The 18,327-nt window shown below is 35.1% G+C and overlaps 2 protein-coding genes across 6 annotated transcripts in view; one reads left to right on the forward strand and one right to left on the reverse strand.

Annotated features, from left to right (window-relative positions):
* CACNA2D3 (calcium voltage-gated channel auxiliary subunit alpha2delta 3) overlaps positions 1-18,327 on the reverse strand; it is a 468,802-nt gene that overhangs the window by 70,388 nt on the left and 380,087 nt on the right. The gene's annotated exons all lie outside the window — the stretch shown is intronic.
* LRTM1 (leucine rich repeats and transmembrane domains 1) lies at positions 496-8,280 on the forward strand. The gene is made up of 3 exons (XM_056337959.1): positions 496-1,070; positions 2,491-3,087; positions 6,203-8,280. Exons 1-3 carry the CDS (start codon positions 1,043-1,045, stop codon positions 6,634-6,636), a joined length of 1,059 nt encoding a protein of 352 aa, XP_056193934.1. The 5' UTR covers positions 496-1,042; the 3' UTR covers positions 6,637-8,280.

Here is an 18,327-nt window from a genome sequence, read left to right on the forward strand (position 1 = left end):
TACAAGAACAGATGTGAAAGCTTTTGATTGCACAACTTCCCTCTCCATAGGACAGATAACAGATGGAGTGACCATATGGCCTTGAAAGACGCTATTATATACCAGAGCTCTCATTCCTTTAAACACCTTTGAGTTCTGTCATAGTCACAAGTCATTCATCCTTTTATTATTGTAGGGGGTACAGTGTGAATGAGTTATACTGAAGAAGTAACAAAGAGGTAAGGCAAGGTACCACATGAACTCTTGAAGTACAATTTTAATATAATCTGCCATTTCTTTCCAATATCTTTGAAAATAAATGAATTTGCTCAGTGTTCTTGGTGACCATACCAGTATGTATGTCATTTCTATGGAAGAAGCCACCAGTCCTGTGTTCCCATGCAAGAAAATCCTGTCAGTACAACTAATGCATGTCAGATGAATAAGCTTAGAAGAGCAAATGAGTGCACTGTCAAAACCATGTCATCAACCCACTTGCCCATTTGTAGTGATATTATGCACTCCACCGCCTCCGGTCACAGCCCAGGATAATCAGAATCCATGCTCAGAGTCATCTGATCTTGCAAAAATTAACGCAGCATAGCTAATAATCCACCAGAATTCAGAAACCGTAGTGGATTTTAAAAGGCAGCTTTATTTTTGTGCCTTGCATTTGAGGCAGATTAAATAAATTGAAAAGGCAAGGCTATCAGGCCATTATTTGTATTTTACAGCTGTCCAGTTAGAGCTGACAGACCCTCTTTGCGTGGCCTGTTGACTGATTAAGAGGCACAGTAAGTCTCTGGGAATCATAAATGAACAGGGTGGAGAGAGGAGAGATTGTTTTAGAGAAAAAAAAATCAAAGGCTGATGGAGTAACTCACTAGAAATAGTTGCACTTCTAGACACGACAAAGATTATCAAAAAAACTAACAAAGAAAAAAAAAATATCCCCCAAACCACAGAAAGGAAACTAGATGACCACATTACAATTTTGACGTGGGAATCAGAACAGTGTTTGTTACTGTTCTACATCAAAAAACTGGACTGAATCTTCTTCAAGATGAAGAATAAGCAAAGCAGAATGAAAGGTAAGATATTGAAGTTTCAGATTAATGATGATATCTTTCTGTTCTCTAAGCATTTCCTTGCCAAGCAGTATTTATTTTAACTCCACATTGGAAGCTGAGTCTCAATTGCTGAAGCCAATTGTTGCAGAACAATATAATGAACTGAAAGTATTGCTTACTTTGCTTGCAAGAATGCTGAATTCTTACAAGTGAATTCTACAGTGTAGAATTCAATATTGCAGAAGATTATGTATAATTTTAATATAAATACAACCTCATTTTTGAGTGAAAATTAATGAGTAATTTGTGACAAACTGTAGTCTAAAAATAAAACTTTCATTTACATTCATCATATTTGGTTATAATCATACACTGTTACTCCTTTAATATGGTATTCCCTGTTACTAATTAATATTTAATCTCTGTAAGTCAATAAGCAGTACGTCCTTTAGTTTCTAAAGGTTTCAAATAGTAACTAGCTAGAATGTTTTTCATTTTGAAATAGTGAATAATAAAAATTATTTGAGGCTTCTCAAAAACAACGTTACAAAAGGATTTATCATTCTAACTCTCAAAGAAAATCTGGTTATTCAACATCATCTGATTATTATTTTGTTTTAATTTCATGCTAAGCATACGAATATAGCTTTAGGTGGCAACTTGTTTTCACAGGAAGATCATTACCAGGATATGAAAGGTAAAAACTATCATTTTTTTCAGTTAAAACTGGCCTGAACTCAGGGAGCAGAAGTTAATTATGAATACTAAATATTACTATGTACTCTTGTCAGCTCATTTACCTTTTTAACACCTTCTTGACAAATGCTTGCTGGTTGTGTAGAAACTTGTATCTATGGGAAGTACAGCTGGCATTTAGATAAGGGAATTAAAGCAGAAGCATAAAGATAGATATTTTAAAGAACAAACTTACAGAATCTAGATTGTTGAAGTACTGTTAACTGTTTCAATATTGATGTCTTTGAGGCTTGTTATTCTTTCAATTGCACATTAACTTAATTCTTTTTGGGTAGTACAGTTAGTAAAAACACAAAAAAAATAAATGTTCTACTTGCAATTCTTCTGACACAAGATGTCTCGAAGTTGTTACTACCACAGAAAAAGAAACATTCCAATTTAATGATTTTAGAAACTTTGTTGCATTCACATCAAACATCACTGCTTTGCTGATGACAAATCCTCCTGAAAACCATTTGTACTTAAGATAAAGCCATGGGAAGTACATTTTAAGGCCATGGAAGCGCTAACTTCATTCAGCATTGTAAGAGTACAATACGGTCTGTAATTGACTAATTGTAAGAGAAATTAATTCTTTATGCCATCTACATTAATGTTTATTACAGAGCTGTATATCCATTGCCCATGTATATTGCCAAAAGACAAACATTTGAAACTAATTTTAAATCTTTCACTTGTGATACAGGTAACTGGCTTTTGGGTTTGAGTGTCATCCTGTTAATAGGTGGAGTTCATGGATGTCCTGACAAATGCCTATGCTATACAGCTTCAAAGACTGCAGATTGCAAGAACAGAGGATTTACTGACATTCCTGCCCACTTACCTCCTGGAATACAGATACTACAGTTGCAGAATAACCGTATTTGGAGAATCAACCAAAATGCATTCACTGGAACACCGTTGCTAAAAATCTTAGACTTGTCTAATAATTCTCTTTCAAGTTTAGCACCAGGTGCTTTCCAAAAATTAAGATATCTACAGGTTCTAAACCTAACCAGAAATTTGATTCATTATATAGAAAACAAGACTTTCAGTTTCCTCCCGCACCTGAAAGAACTGGACTTGTCATCCAATAGCATTATACGTTTGCCTGAGACCTTTGGAAACAGCACAGGGAATATAACATTGCTGTCTGTGAAGCATAACAAACTTCAGAAAATGGAAAGAGTTCTGCTGGAGTCACTTCCAAACTTGAAAGTGGTTCTTTTCAAAGATAATCCCTGGCAATGTAATTGTAATGTCTTTGGCCTGAAACTGTGGCTGGAAAGCTTCTTATACAGAGGTAAGGAATTCGTCTCATTACATACAGTGCACATGAGAACACTTAACCAGCATCTAACTAATCTTCACTACTATGGCTTAACAATTTACTCCACACCTTAGATGGTCCCCTCAAATAAGCAAACTGAAATGTATTCTCATGCATAAATCAGAATACAGGTGCTTTCATAGATACAGGTGGCAAACCAGAATCTCAGAGGAACTTTATATTAGCACAAAGAGAAAGAATACACACACAATCATATAGTATGTACAGAGACATTCTGGAAACATGTGTAATGTGTGCATGCATATATATCCATATGTACATATATAGATATATATTTATCCATATCTACATATATATATATAAAACAAGCATACTTGTGCACATACACTTGCTTTAATTCTACCAATGTATTTTTGTTAGAAACTAACCTACTGTTTAAAAGCTTTTTACCTGATGTATAAGGGTAAACATTGAGACAGATGCTAATACAGATTTAACTTCAGAGAACTCTGTGCAACCTGCTCCTGGTGAAGCTGCTTTAGCTGGGGGTTGGACTAGATGATCTCCAGAGGTCCCTTCCAACTCTGACCCTTCTGTAACTTAGGATTCTAATTCCTCTATAAGTTATTGCTTAGTAGCTCTTTAATATTTTAAGAATACTTTACCTAACAATGTATGTTACACCTTGTACAAGTTTAATCATGCCTAGTATTGCTTCCTAATTTGTTAACCAGAAAAGGTACTAAATTCATGAAGAATTTCCTACCAGAAATGTATAATGCCATCACATGGGGAAAAGTGAATTTTATAAATAAAAGAAGCCTCATATTTTGGTCACATTTTTTTGTGACTTTTAAATATGTTCACGTGTTATGTTGTAGAAAAGAGATTATGATTTAATTCTAAAGGAATCAAGTATTAAAAGAAATTAATTTATTTCACCCAGGAGGTATATTCAGACTCAGAATGTGATTGCATGTGAACTCTTGCATGTGATCAAATTACTGATTACCTACCTGTACACAGCAGTGGCATGGAGCACATTGCAACACAGCGTATGTGAAGATGGTCCATGTTGCCTGTGACTGAAGGACCGCCGTTTTCTGATAGGCATCAGAACTCTACACGCCTGCTGGAAAAGCGCTCTGGCTATGCAGGGACACAATTAATACAGGAATAGTCTCTGGGTGAGGTAAAGCCACTGCCAGAAGCAAGCTTTTAGAAAAGACAAAAGGCTAAACTCTTCTCAGGGTTAAAAATTATTAATATTTTGGATTGGTAAAACATTACATTATCCCAAGGCTTTAGTTGTATTATGTTGGAACTATTCCCTACAACAAATTTCAGCAGGAGTTCCAACTTTGCAGAAGAATGTAATGATCCAAGATAAACATATCAGGTTATCTTAATTACTCTGCCAGCAGCATAAGTATTGTAACTTCTTTCCAAAACCAATATTGTTTACAAATTCACTGATGCCCTACCATCTTTCTGAACATTGCACAGATTAATTAAATGAAGTGATACGGAATTTACAAATTCATTTTAGCAACACTTTTTAAAGGAAGCCCAAATACTATGTTCTCTTAAACATTTATATTTCCCTGAAATTACTTGTGTGTCACATGAAGAAAAGTCAGTTACATTGCACATAGATCTTTCTCATTACATGTATTTTATACTTGCAACAAAATAGTACTGTAGCTCTACAGATAATTCTCGCAAGTCCTAAAAAAATCTTGCTAGAGTTTCAACATTGTTTGCATTTAAAACTATTGTCTATTGTGTCCAATATAACTCTGAAAGTTTTCAGTATTTTTAGCTGAATCCAGCTCAGGCAGTTGCCATTTAACGCACACTCAAAACCAATTACAGAGAGTGCTTCGGTTCAGGTGGGACTCCAGTCTTTTATTCCACGCACACACATTTAGTTAGTTAAAACCATAAAAGGATCACAGTGGCAGGATCTGGAGTTTTATCTATAACTACATTCAAACGAACACATTGGAGGCGTCTGGAACCATGCTTTGGGGCTGGCTCTTAAAGACAAAGAGACAAGCTGCTCTGCTCAGAACTGTCCTGGAATTCCATCAGTATTTGTGGAGCAGTCTCCTGATGTCAGTTTGGGTCCATCTGTGTTCATTAGTTTCACAGACAAAGTCTTTTCAGGATGCAAATTTCTATGCCTGGCTTTAGCTGAAAGGTGGATTATATTGGATGGAGATGAAGAATAAAATTCAGACAATATGATTAGTTAAATTTTTAAAATTAATAAACATTGGTTTTGGCCTTGTTGCCTCTTAGACACACTACACCCCTAAGGCTGTGGCGTATGGCCTAATTAGAAAGCTGAAGGCTACACTTGGTGTGCTTCTAAATGCTGAGGAACAATTGCATGGTTTACCAGGACTGAGGCTTCCTACTTCACTTACTGTTAAACTAAAAACATTCTCTGGGAGAGAGCAGAAGCTGGCTCTAAAAAATCATGAAATTTACCATTTGAGCAGGGTAACAGACTGATTAACCTTAACTCCTTTAGATGTCTGTAGATTTTCTTACCATCAGCCTTGCTTCAAAAATTTGCTCATGTATACATACAACCTCATGAACTTTCTTCTTTGCCTCATTACAGTTAGCGTATGATGTCAGAACGATGACTTTTTCATGGAATATTTCAGTCAGTTGGGAAATCTTTACTGAGTCTATTTTTTTTCCATTTCTCTTTATAAAAAGAAGTAGTGGTATGAATTTGAATGGAATGAATTTACTGTTAACAATACCTCTTTGTTCTCACCTGTGACTTAGTTCTTATTTTTATACCACTGTTTTTTGCTTGTACATCCACAAAACCATAGGTAACAATTTCTGATTAATTTCTTCTTGCAAATACTCTTTTATATGAGTGTTAAAGTGTAATCTCCCCATTGATCTAACTGGGAAAAGATCTTAAAGATATAATTATAAATCTTTAAAAGTATAAAGTCAAAGGTGACAACAAATTTACTTCAGGTTTTTGTTAATTTTACATGAAGATAATTCAGAAACTACCAAATCTTAAGATGATAATTCTCTTGTGTTTTTTTGGTTTTTTGTTTTGTTTTGGTTTTTGGTTTTTTTTTTCCCCCAGGAGGAATAAGTGATGGCATTATCTGCTCATCACCAGGGATCAGGAAGGGAAAGGACCTCCTCAAAGTTCCCTATGAGCTGTTTGGGGCATGCCCTCTAATGACAGCTCACGTTCATCGGGCTAGCATCCACCACCACAGCTTTGAGCACAGAAGTTCCCCGAAGCACGCTCATCACAACGAATACGGAGAAAACAGCCGCTCCAACTGTGAACCCAAACCAAAGCCCAGGCCTGTTAGTTTGCGCCATGCAATCGCCACTGTAGTAATAACTGGAGTTATCTGTGGGATTGTGTGTCTGATGATGTTGGCAGCTGCTGTTTATGGTTGTGCCTATGCTGCAATTACTGCTAAATATCACAGAGAACATTTGGCCCCGGTCAGACAGCATGGGACTCCTGAGGAAAAAGAGCCATTTGGTAGTTCCTTGGCTTGAATTACTTCTGTCTTTGGCTTCTTGAAAATAAAGCCCTCACTTCTGTTATAAAGCCTGGAACCACATTAGGATTGATTTAATAGCAGTCACTCCTTTTGTGTGTTTGTTTGTCTTCTTTTTCAGATTTTTTTTTTAATGTAAACTTATATATTCTTTGGAATATATATTAAGACTTTATGTAGAAGAATGTAAGTTTGTCTATATTTTGTGTAAGTAAATTCTGAAGCTGCTATTTAAGGCTGTTTGAGAGAATGAAATCTTGATGTAGCCACTTTAAAATATTCCATTCTCCATTACAAACTGTCAATGTAATATTAGCACAGTGTATGAGTTATGCTGCAGCTACAGTCAGTAGCCAACATGAGTGAACCTTCTGCAAAGCAAAATACAAAATAGCTACAAATGACTGACCATATTTTAAAATCTCAGAATACCTGGTATATATCCCAAAATACAGGTCACAATCACTTTTAGAACCTGCCAGTCTACACACTGCCAGTGATAAATATGTCAAAACCATTCCCAAATACATTTTTTGACCTTCCAATCTGCCCTAGAAGACAAGAATTAAACATCACTGTTATTTAACTTAGAAAATAGGAAGTACCTTGTTAATTATCAAATATAATTTTTAAATTACTTAGTAGGGAAGAAAGAAGTGAGTTGAGAAAATACTGAAGAAAGAAGAAATGCTACATTATTTCAGATACAAGAACTGAGACCAGCACATACAGCATATATGAAGAGACACTACCTGTTATCCTGCTGGCACACATGCTTGCTACAGACATTTCTGAAGCTTCTTATTCCCAAATCCACACACAAGTGTTCTGTTTTGCAAACATCATGACTGCAGATGCAGCTGCCATCATAGTGCTGCCCTTCAGTACAGAGCACAATAGTTGCATGTTCACAAATTCTGTCCCACAGAGAGAACATGCAGCTGGACTCAAGGGTCCACCCTAACTGTCTGCAGAGCAGTTTTGCCATCAAACCATTTGAGTAATGTGAGTTCAGAACAGAAAGAATATTTCAAATGTGCAGAATTTTTTTTTTAATAATTCATAGAAATTATTTTAAGGCAACCAACAGAGGTCAGCAACTCCATCTACCTTTTCTAAGACCAGATAAAATACATTTAGGTGATATGTGAGAGCTGTCAAATGTGTTTTCTTAATCTTTCCAGTCACAGGGTTAAAGACCTATCTCGGTAGTTAATACAGAAATCAACAATGTTTATAATTTAAGAGCTTTTCTGAGCATCTATCCTAAAGCTTTGGTAAAAATCTTGCCAGTTTATTTCATTGAGCAGAAGACTTAAGGAGAAGGGCTGGGTAACAGTCTGCAATAAGGGCAAAAGGAGGCTGTGTTGTGGCATTTGGAGACCTCCCCTCTCCTTCCAACAGATGGATTCCAAGATCAAGTTCTGTAGCTATTCTAATAACAGCCTCAACTGAGTAATAGGCTATATGGCAGGAGTCATGTAACCCTTGCTCTTATCTATTTAGTAATAATTGCAACCTAAATATTAAAGCTCATTCCTGCAGCTGCAGTTACTTTCATGTCCAGAGAAAATTAAGCATCTCAGTCTTAATCTAAATCTAGCAGACATTGAAAACAATCAATTACTGTCTTTTTTTTTTTCTTTTTAACTGCTAAATACTTCATATTATTATTAGACTCTGTTCATTCTTCTCTGTCCCGAACTAAATAAACCAAGCTGTTTCAAATTTTCCTGAAAGAAGGCCACACTCTCCAAACTTTATTTTTACCTCCTGCATTCCCTGGAACATTTTCAGTTCTTCTACATTTTGTTTAAAATATGGTACCCTAGACTGGGCACATTACTTCTGCTGAGACATCATTGTAACAGAATTTTTAGAATATTTATACTCAGGCTCTTTAAATCTGATCTCTTGATGATGTAGCTCACAAGCAAGTTTGCTTTTTTTTTTCCTTTTAAAGATTCAGTAAAGCTTAATGAATAATTATTTTCAGAGCTAAGTCATCTGAGTGTGTAGATTTACATCTTCTAGTCTTTTATCTATTTATTGCAATAATATTTTACAAAGCAAAACATAGTTTTTCAGATAGAGAAGACTAAAGTAATACAGGATAGGATCTTATTGCCCATGGGCCAAAAAAAATTGACACGACAAATCAGTGCTTTTCTATGGTGACAACCTAAAATAAGCACACTTGTGCTCAAACTGCAGATCCTAAGATAAAAGCTAATAAACCTCTGACCTCCAGAGAGATTTCACCCGCAGTGTTTCTAATAGGCTCAGATACAGCAATGCTGCTTCTATCACAAATAAGTTTACACTTCTGATATCTTCAAGCAAAGGAAAAACAAGAACTGACTTGGTAATTCCTAGTCAGGAATAACCAGAACACCTTCCTAGTCATTAAAAAACAATCCTATCAACAAAACCCTTTCAGCCTTTTCTGACTGTAAAACCAATTTTTAAAAAGAGAGAGAGAGGAAAGAGGTGAGGAAGAGGCAATGAAGGGCACAACAACATTTAAAGAAACTCTTTCCAAGTCATATTTAAGATGTTTTGGGGATTTTCATGCACACATAAGGCTATAAATTGATATGGAGTTCTGCCAGAAAGCAAATATTTCATATTTTCATTAGTTCACTCTGCTATGGGAGCAGAGCAAGCCTACCCATGCAGAATCTGATTTATACTTTCTAACTTCCTGTTTGCTAAAGAAAGGGGAAAAAATACAAGAAAAACCACCAAAACAATAAAAAAAAACCCCAAACAAAACAAAACAAAAAAACCCCCATAAAACAGAGATAATTTTCTTGTAAGTTTTATAAGATTATATATAACATTTACAAATGTTTTTAAATTAATGAATTTGAGTTATTTTCCTTGATAAGCTAATAGCAGACATTCAACACAGAAGTATTGATTCAATGCTTAAATAATTAATGCAAAATTATTTCTTTTTCTGTAGAGGAAACAGAATGTTCAGCTACTGAAAAATAGAGATAAAAGGCACAATTTATGGTCCATAACAATTATTAACTACAAGTATAAGACTGGATCTAGGGATTCCCCACAGAACTGCCCTTAATTTGTAAAGCTTAGCAATGGACATCTGCCGCTGAAATAAGTTGTCTGCACAGATTTATTTTTCAGATAAAGGTTCCTGAGAAAGATCTGTTGTTTTTCCAGCAATCTCATGAGAGGTATTATAGTGAGCACAGTATTTTTTTCTAATCTTTGCAAAAAACACTCTTCCTCCCAAAGTCAACAAAATATCAGGACATGCTACTCTGCAATGTTTTTAAAAATACAGAGAAAGGACACATATTGTTGTGTTCCTGTCTTTCATGTAGAGGCTCACCGTATTACTCTGTTTCAGAAAAAGAGGTTTTCTAAAATTTCAATTTAAAACAGAGCTTAAAAACTACAATATGCCGATGTTCCTTACAGAAAATGTCCTCAGTATCCATATTGAAGAAACAAAGCTTAAACTGAAACATACTTGCTTGCCATATGTGTCTTTCCATCCAGAGCTTGCAAAGAGTCAACCAAAATTCAGCTGCATTACTCACTAGTGATACAATGTCCCAAAAAAATCAGGGTCTCTCTTCTTGAATATCAAAGTACAACATTTAGTGACATTATACGTAGCTTATCTTTATCTATCATTAACAACATTAACAAAAAATACTGTTGCCTACTAATAACCATTTATCTTTACTGGCCAGAAGACAAAGACTCACAGGCTTTAGTTAAGCATCCAGAAAGCATGCCTACTTTTACAACTTTATCTTTGAACTTGGCTGAAAGTGGCATAGTAATAATTATCATAAGAGAGTTTTGGTACTTCCTGGGTTTATACGACCTGAAACGTGACTGTATGCTCCCCAGATGACAGAGGCAGTAACATCAATCAGCTGGATGTGGCAGTAAACCACAACAGTGGAGAAGTAGGAATTAGAAACCCATAATAAACAAACCACTGACTACATACTTCATAACTGCCTTCAATAAAAGCTCTTACTGATTACAGAGGGATCCCCCAATGTTTTAGGGCTACATACACTGTGCGTTGGGCTTTTTGCATAAGGCTGCCATCCTCATTTCAAAACACAACAAACATATGAGAAAACACTTAATAGTTGGACATACACTCTGTTGGGGGTGGGGGTGGAAATAAATTACTTAATCCACAGTATTTAAACTGGTATTAATGTATTCATATACTATGTAATTGCAGCTTCATACTTGCACAGCATTATTTGAAGCTTTCAACAGGACCTGACAGCTAATCTGCTGCCTTGTTCCGTAATAAGGGATTTATTTTGCTAGCAGCAGAATTATTTAGCTAAATGCCCTGAGAATCGGATTGCTAGTAGATCACAAGGATCTTCCTCCTACCCAAATAATGTAGTACGAAAACCCAATGAACCCAACAAAAATTCCCAACAGCAAACCAGAAGCAAAAAGCAGAATTGTCCATGCAATTTACGATACATATTAATAATATACATGCTGGGATACTGTTCTAATTCACCTATCAGAGCCCCAGATTCTCTGAGAACAAGTGGTGAGGAAAGACCAAGAATTATATAAACAGGGGTTAAACTCTCAAGCCAACACCAGCAGAGAACGATCTTAAGAAGCCCAGTTATTCATTTATTCCACACACTAATTCCGTATGGCAAAATGAATTGAGAACAAATAAAAATTAATACAAATATGTGAATATGCCATCTAACTTCAGATTCCCCGTTGAGCCAATGGAGAGAGGCAGGGGTTTACCACATGCTCTGAAGTATTCTCTGGAGGACCTTACCCCTCTCCATGCATTACCTACAAACCATGTTTCCGAAGTCACAGCTCCTAACCCAAGTCTGTGAGTTGTTCAATATCAGACTGTACAAATACACATTTTTATTTCCCTGAAAACATTAGTCTATATACTAGTATTAGATTTATGAATACGAAGATAACGTTCAAAATGAACAGGAAAGTGGAAAAACGTAAACTAGTAGTTTTCCACCAAAGCACGAAAAGCATTTTGAGGGATTTACTACATGCTACTGCTGAATATAATCTTCTGTGGCTTATAATGTGGAGTAAAGATTAGGTAAATCACTGTCTTGCCTGACAAGGAAAACATCTATTTAAGAACGCTTCAAAAATTTGGTTGGTGTGTCATTATGATGGCATATTCATTTTCCCTTAGGCCTTCATACTAAAATGCAATTTTATAGATGGATTCATACATTTTAAGGACTGTGAATGACACTGACATTTGCTTGAATATTTTTTAATAATATAGCAATACCAAAGCAATGCATGTGAGAAAAAAGGGTGGAAAAAAGTATAAGTGCAGAACAGATGTATTTACTCTATGTGCCATTGCAACAATAGCAGATTTAACATTTACTGTATCTGCCACTCCTAGAAATATCAGTACTTCAAGCCACTTTTGATTAAATTATTGGGATGCACTTTTTCAAAGCATGTTCTGGGAGCTTATTCAAAGAGAGATGTGCATGCAAACTTCATTTGAATTCACTCAAAAAAACCCTGAATGGAGCGCTGAAGTTGCATATATCTAACTATTAACACATCAAAAAGGGAAAAAAGGGAATGAAGAACAACAATTTAGTGTTGTAAAGGGATTTATTTTCAGTTACAATGTGCAAATTTTCCTCCACAAAATTATAAAATAATCTTCCTTACTTACAGCCAGATCACCGGAAGCCTCAGTTACTGGAAAACTGGTATATTTACAAATTTTCCTTTCAAATTGCTGTCCTGTAGAGGCTGATTCAAACAGGAAGATTAAAAAAAGCTGAAGTGTGACCTGCCTCAATAAGACATATTTGTATTTTAAAAACAATATGAGATTGTAGGTCTTTCCTGTTTTCAAGGCACAGTTTGAAATATCTTAAACAGCAGGATCATCAGGTCACTTTCCTCTGGCCAGAATAGAGGCATTCAAAATTGCATGCCATTTTTAAAAAATTACTGATGAAGTGAAATCTTTACCATATCTTCTTCAGCTTATGGATGGGAAACAAAAAAGAGAATCTAAATCTTCAAATTGTGTCATTCAACATACCTGGGGGTACTTTTAGCATCTTGACTAGCAATATTTAACACTGAATAACTGAATTTATTTTTATATTAATGTTTGTTCTTATAGCTATATAAAAAAGAGAACAACGAAGGTGATAGATGATGACACTTGTAAAAAATCTCTATCTCTCACCAGGGATTAGAGAAAAAAAACAAACAAACTTGTATATGGGCTGGTTATAAAAACAACAGACCAGCTTTGAAAAGTTAAACGCTGGAAAGATAGAAGATCGTGGGCTTTGCTTGGGACAATTTGTTTGCCAGTATAAAACGACATTCCTTGTTTGGATAGTGAGGATGTTTGGTAAAAGCACTTAAGATCAAAAAAATCAAACTGTCAGTGAACGAGAGAGGGTTAGACTGCCTTTTCTTCAGGGTCAGTAACACTTCCTACATATGATTACAAAGGCCTGGTTATTATGTTTTAGATACATATTTTAGTGTATATTTAAAGATATATATATAATATAACACTAAGCATGATCTACTGTTTTCGCAGAAATCAGTAGTAGGTGTTTCTTTTATTCTGCTAAGCCATATGGACACGTTTCTTTCCAAGAAATCTCTTATGTGATAAATTACTTCTTTTAGTCTCACAGCATTACCGTGTAGCAGAGAGGAGGGAGTAACCTAACACTTACCATGCCCTTATGTTACAACACCATCTACTATGGAATTAAATGCATCTGCCATGCATTTAAGGACAGATTCCCTGGAACCTTCTGTGTAACATACCTATTATAAAGACAAGATACTATATAAAGATATGAATCATCAGTAGTAGAAAATATCTCCATTTTGGTTTCGGTTTGGGTTTTTTTCAGCTTTTACTGCTTGGCAGCAGAAGATAGTGACTGTGAGAAAAATCTGGCCGTCCTTAATCATTCTGAAATTGACAGTAAATCTATTCTTTTGAAAGGACTACATAGAAAGTATAACTATTATTCAACATATTCATGAATGGTAGACTCTGACCCTTATGGGTCTAGTATTCTCAGAAGAGCTATAGACTTTTTGATAACCTTTGCCACAGGAGGTTATGAGAATGGCTGATCTTCAGGCCACCTGTATCAGGAATGCTTAACACAGAAGAAAAACAAAAACACCAATCAAGAAGCTTGCAATTGTGCAGGAAAACAGGGTTCCTTCTGCACTGATTTTTCTCTTCTGTCTAAACAGGAATTATTGCAATCGTTCTTTTTATGTAGCAGCAGAAAAGAATGAGTCAGGGTAGATTGACAGAGCTATGGTAATGCTTGAATGCACATCCCAGGCAATCACTCTTCTTTGATAGAAAATGACTGTAAAGATGCCTGTACACAAGAACAACATGGATTTCTTTTCTTTCCACCATTACACTGAATACAAGCAATCTTCAGATTACTGGAGTACTTTAATTTCTCTCTAATTTAGCTATACTGAGCTTCTGTTAATCTACTAGTCCAGTTAAGTTCACACAGAGCAACAAGGTCTTGCTTCTTTTCAGAAACTACTGGTCTGGCTGTATTGGTAAAGCTTTTAATGTTTTTAAAATGAACAAATTAAAATATTCCTTGGTTTTGATTAAGACCCCACAGAAAAGCATGTGTGCAGGGAGGACTCATTTTGTGTTTTCTATATCCTCATTTCAGCTATGATAAATAGGAAGTCCAGTACAAAACTGATAATATATAAAATATTTTGGAAGAAAATATATACAAAACTGCTTTAGGTATTTCTTCCTCCTACTTTGGTACCATAGAAACAAAACTTCTTTGTATTTTGCATTTTTTATTGATACATGGCAATATTAATGAAAAAAAACAAACCTATTATTTCTATCTGGGTGTTACAGAACTAATAATTTTAAACCAGTTTCTACTGCAACATTTCCAGCATGGAAAGAACATGCTGATGACATTCAAACTAGGTTTCAGAGTTGTACCATTTTTTTTATATGCTTGTTTTCCAGATCTATGTACATAGGACCTTTGCAACTGACAGCATAACCATTTGCTAAAATGAAAAGACTGTGATATAAAGACACTGAGTAATCTCAGTAATCTTTACGATGACTCATATTCACATGGTATCATACTGCCATTCTATGTCCTGAAATGGAGGCACATTTAATGGTTTTTCTGTGAAAAATTTGCATGCCTCTCTGCAACATGGATGTGGTTTCAGAATAAAGAGAAAACAATATTTATTTATTTATTTTTAACCTTGGAAAAGGCTTCCCAGAATGGGTGTGCCCTCTTCATCTGTGGAGATATTCAAGACCTGACTGGACACTTCTGGATAACCTACTCAAGCTCAAGATTCTGCTCAAGGTCTAGCCCACTGGGATTGGACTAGATGACCTCGAGGTCAATTACAGCCTCAGCCATTGATGTATATAACTAGTCTGCACAAAAATAGGCACAAAAGAATTAAGGAAAATTTGTACTTAAACTTTTAAGCAGCCTTGTATTAAACAAAAATGGACTATTTCTTCTCATCTTGTTCAAACTCTAAATTTCAAATGACTATGAGACTAAAGACTATGCCTGTGTATGATTTAGTCCTTCATTCTTCTCACTAGGTGTCCAGAGCTTTTTACTAAGCCCTGCTATGGACTTTTTCAGTAAGGCTTGAAATTCCAGCTTCTGCTTGTTCTATGAAGAAAAGTTAAGAACTCTTGATAATTTTCATCAGATATTTTCTTCAGTGTTCTTTAATACATTTTTGCCCTAAAAATACTATGTGAGATCTGTAATCTTTAATTAAATATCCCAAGGGGCTAATTTTCATGGGTTTTGTGAACAGCGATAGCCTCTTTCAACACAAAGGGCTTTTAAGGTCTTCTATTGTACTGTAGCTTTTGAGCTAAAATGCATCTATATGGAAGTACATATATGAAGGTTCAAGTACACACTATCTAAATCTCAAGAGAAACTTTTTTCAGTTTTTTAGAGCCTGCTTTACTCCGTGATGACTTCCATTTGCTTGCTTCTGTCCTCATCTCTTGCCTAGAACTGTCTAGGTGAGCAGTATCTTTAAAAATTAATTTTAAACAAAAGCATAATGATAAAACCATCACGTTTCCTCCAAAAAAAAAAAGGACATAAAAAGAAGTGTGTACATAAAATGTAGAAATCCTATGCTGCACTTACCCAGATGCCCTGACATTCATGGCTTGAAAGTAGAGATTCAAATAAAGGGCCTGAAATGAGTTCAGTCATCATGCAATACCAAAGAATACAAGACTGTAATGCTGAATTATATCAGCAGTTAGCATGAACTGTACTGCCTTTCACACGAGCATCAGAAGAGATGATTCGGTCTTACCTTGGCTCAATTTTTAATAGCTACGTTACTACCTGAATTCAGATATCCTATATTGACTGACTTCATCTTGGCCACCAAAAAGAATACTGATCTTACATGACTCTCCTAGTATTTCAAGACTAGAGTGATTCTACAATTTTTAGATCATATTGGGAAGAATAAAAAATAAAATTCCACCACCATCTTTTATTCTCCTTCACACTGTAATACAGACTGTTTGAAGAAACTTAACATTTCAGTGTAAATGTTATATAGGAGATGTGGTCATAGACAACACTAAGAAAAAGAAATTTCGAGCATAAATGTGTTTAAATCTAAAAAACCTCTGCATTCAGTACTTTTCTCGCTTTCTCTCCTGCAGATAAATAGATCTCTGTGTAGCCAGTAATAAATATGATGCTGCTACACTTACATATTACTTATTTCCTTCCACACTTTTTATAGAAATTTGCATTAATTTAAGAAAAAAAACCCCAAACAACCAAAAACTCCCAATTAAAAGAGGCAGGAGGGGAAAAAGAAAAGACTTTTTTTTTGTCAGTAAATAAACATACTGACAGTGAACTGGTTATTAGTAGGTACAGATGGTGAAACAGCAGCAGTGACACAAGTTCTCTATAGTATGTCTGGAGACTCATTGATTTTAGGATTTTCTACCTATATTAAAGAGTTTGAGTCTTCCCTACTTGCAATAAGCCTTAGTGTAGATTTGCTAAATCTACACTAAATTAGCTAAAAACAATAAAACAAACAAACAAAACAGAATTAAAAAAGAAAAAAAAAACAAACGAACTTTTACAAAGAATAGAAAATAGAAGAGACTGCAGATTTTGTACTACAAGTTGGGTTTGTTCCTTTTCTTCCCCTTGTTGGCAGGTCTAATTCATGTTTCCATTTTATAACAATGTTCTAGTTTCCCTTTGCCAGTTTTAAACTCCTGGTGTGATCTGCAATGAAGAACATTCTGGCACAGCTTTATTTTCAGTTAAATCCTTCTAGGGAAAAGAGTGATTTTACATGAAACATGTATCCCATCCTGCTGCTTTCTGTAATCCACTCAGACCAAATAGGGATGAGGAATATTTACTTCACACAAATTAAAATGAGACACTTTAAAAAAATTTAACCTAGATGTAGGTATTTGAAAACGTTACCCATAATCCTACTTTAGTCTCCCAAGACTGGTTAATAAAATCTTCAGACTTCTCTCATTTACCACTGCTCAAGCTTCTGCCTCCGAATCCATTTTGCTTACAACAGAATATTGTCAACCTTATAGTAAAACCTAAAAATTAAACTAGATGCTGGGTGCATTGTTGAAACTTTTCTGATGGAAAAAGTAGGACTGACAGCTTGCATTAATGATCTCCAACTTAAAGAGGACAAAAATAATACATTTACTTTTTTGTCTCTGAATGGCTGCAGCTGAGTGATACTTTCATGGAAGACAGTTTGCACACATCCAAAAAGACCCACCCTCCACCCCCCAAAACCTCCATTAAAAAAAAACAAGCACCAAACAAACAAAGCCCAACCAAATAAACTTGAAAACAGGCAACCATAAAAGTGAGAAGTGAAACTGTATTCAAAGCAAATTCTTTAAAATGCTTCATACTGAAAAATATCTAGTGCACACTTTACAGAAATAAAAGTAAAAAAAATCAATGATGTGCTTCAGAATGTAAACACACTGCTTGTGTTTTTCATGGCATAACACATATATAGATATCATGGAAATCTTTGGTATTAAAAAGCTTTGAAGACCCTGTCTTTATTTTAGATAGAAAATCCAAGTAATTTTTAATTCAATATTAAACATAATTATTTGAGAAATGAAAGTGATATCTGCCTCTCTCTTTTACAATTACTACAAACAAATCCCCAAAGCTTGTTGACACAGTATTCGAGTTGGTTATGTGCAATAACTTCTTGAAGCCAACACTATATTGCAAACACTAGTGAGGAAAGAATAAATTTTAGGAGGCCTATTAACTTTACACATTTTACATATGATGGTAAACTGCACAGTGAGCATTTTGTTAATGCCAAATGACAGAGCATTCTAGAAATAACATGTCAACCTTCTTCATTGTACAGTGAAAACTCAAAATTACATCTTCAGCAATTTGCAGATATCTAAATTTACATTAGTTAAGAAATGCTGTTTTAACAGGAGTATGAAGTCATAATTAGGATTTCCTGTTATATTTTGGAAGAGTTCAGTAAGTTGTGAAGAATGTATTCATGCAAGCTGGAGTCAGAAGGG

The sequence above is a fragment of the Falco biarmicus genome, chromosome 4 (assembly GCF_023638135.1).
Source record: "Falco biarmicus isolate bFalBia1 chromosome 4, bFalBia1.pri, whole genome shotgun sequence".
Taxonomy (NCBI): Eukaryota; Metazoa; Chordata; class Aves; order Falconiformes; family Falconidae; genus Falco; species Falco biarmicus.

What these genes read in the sequence shown, in the direction of transcription:
- LRTM1 (XM_056337959.1), top strand. Translation starts at nt 1,043, where the DNA reads ATGAAGAATAAGCAAAGCAGAATGAAAG. An exon ending in TAAGCAAAGCAGAATGAAAG is followed by an intron (nt 1,071 to 2,490) that starts GTAAGATATTGA and finishes CTTGTGATACAG; the next exon opens with GTAACTGGCTTTTGGGTTTG. An exon ending in GGAAAGCTTCTTATACAGAG is followed by an intron (nt 3,088 to 6,202) that starts GTAAGGAATTCG and finishes TTTTTCCCCCAG; the next exon opens with GAGGAATAAGTGATGGCATT.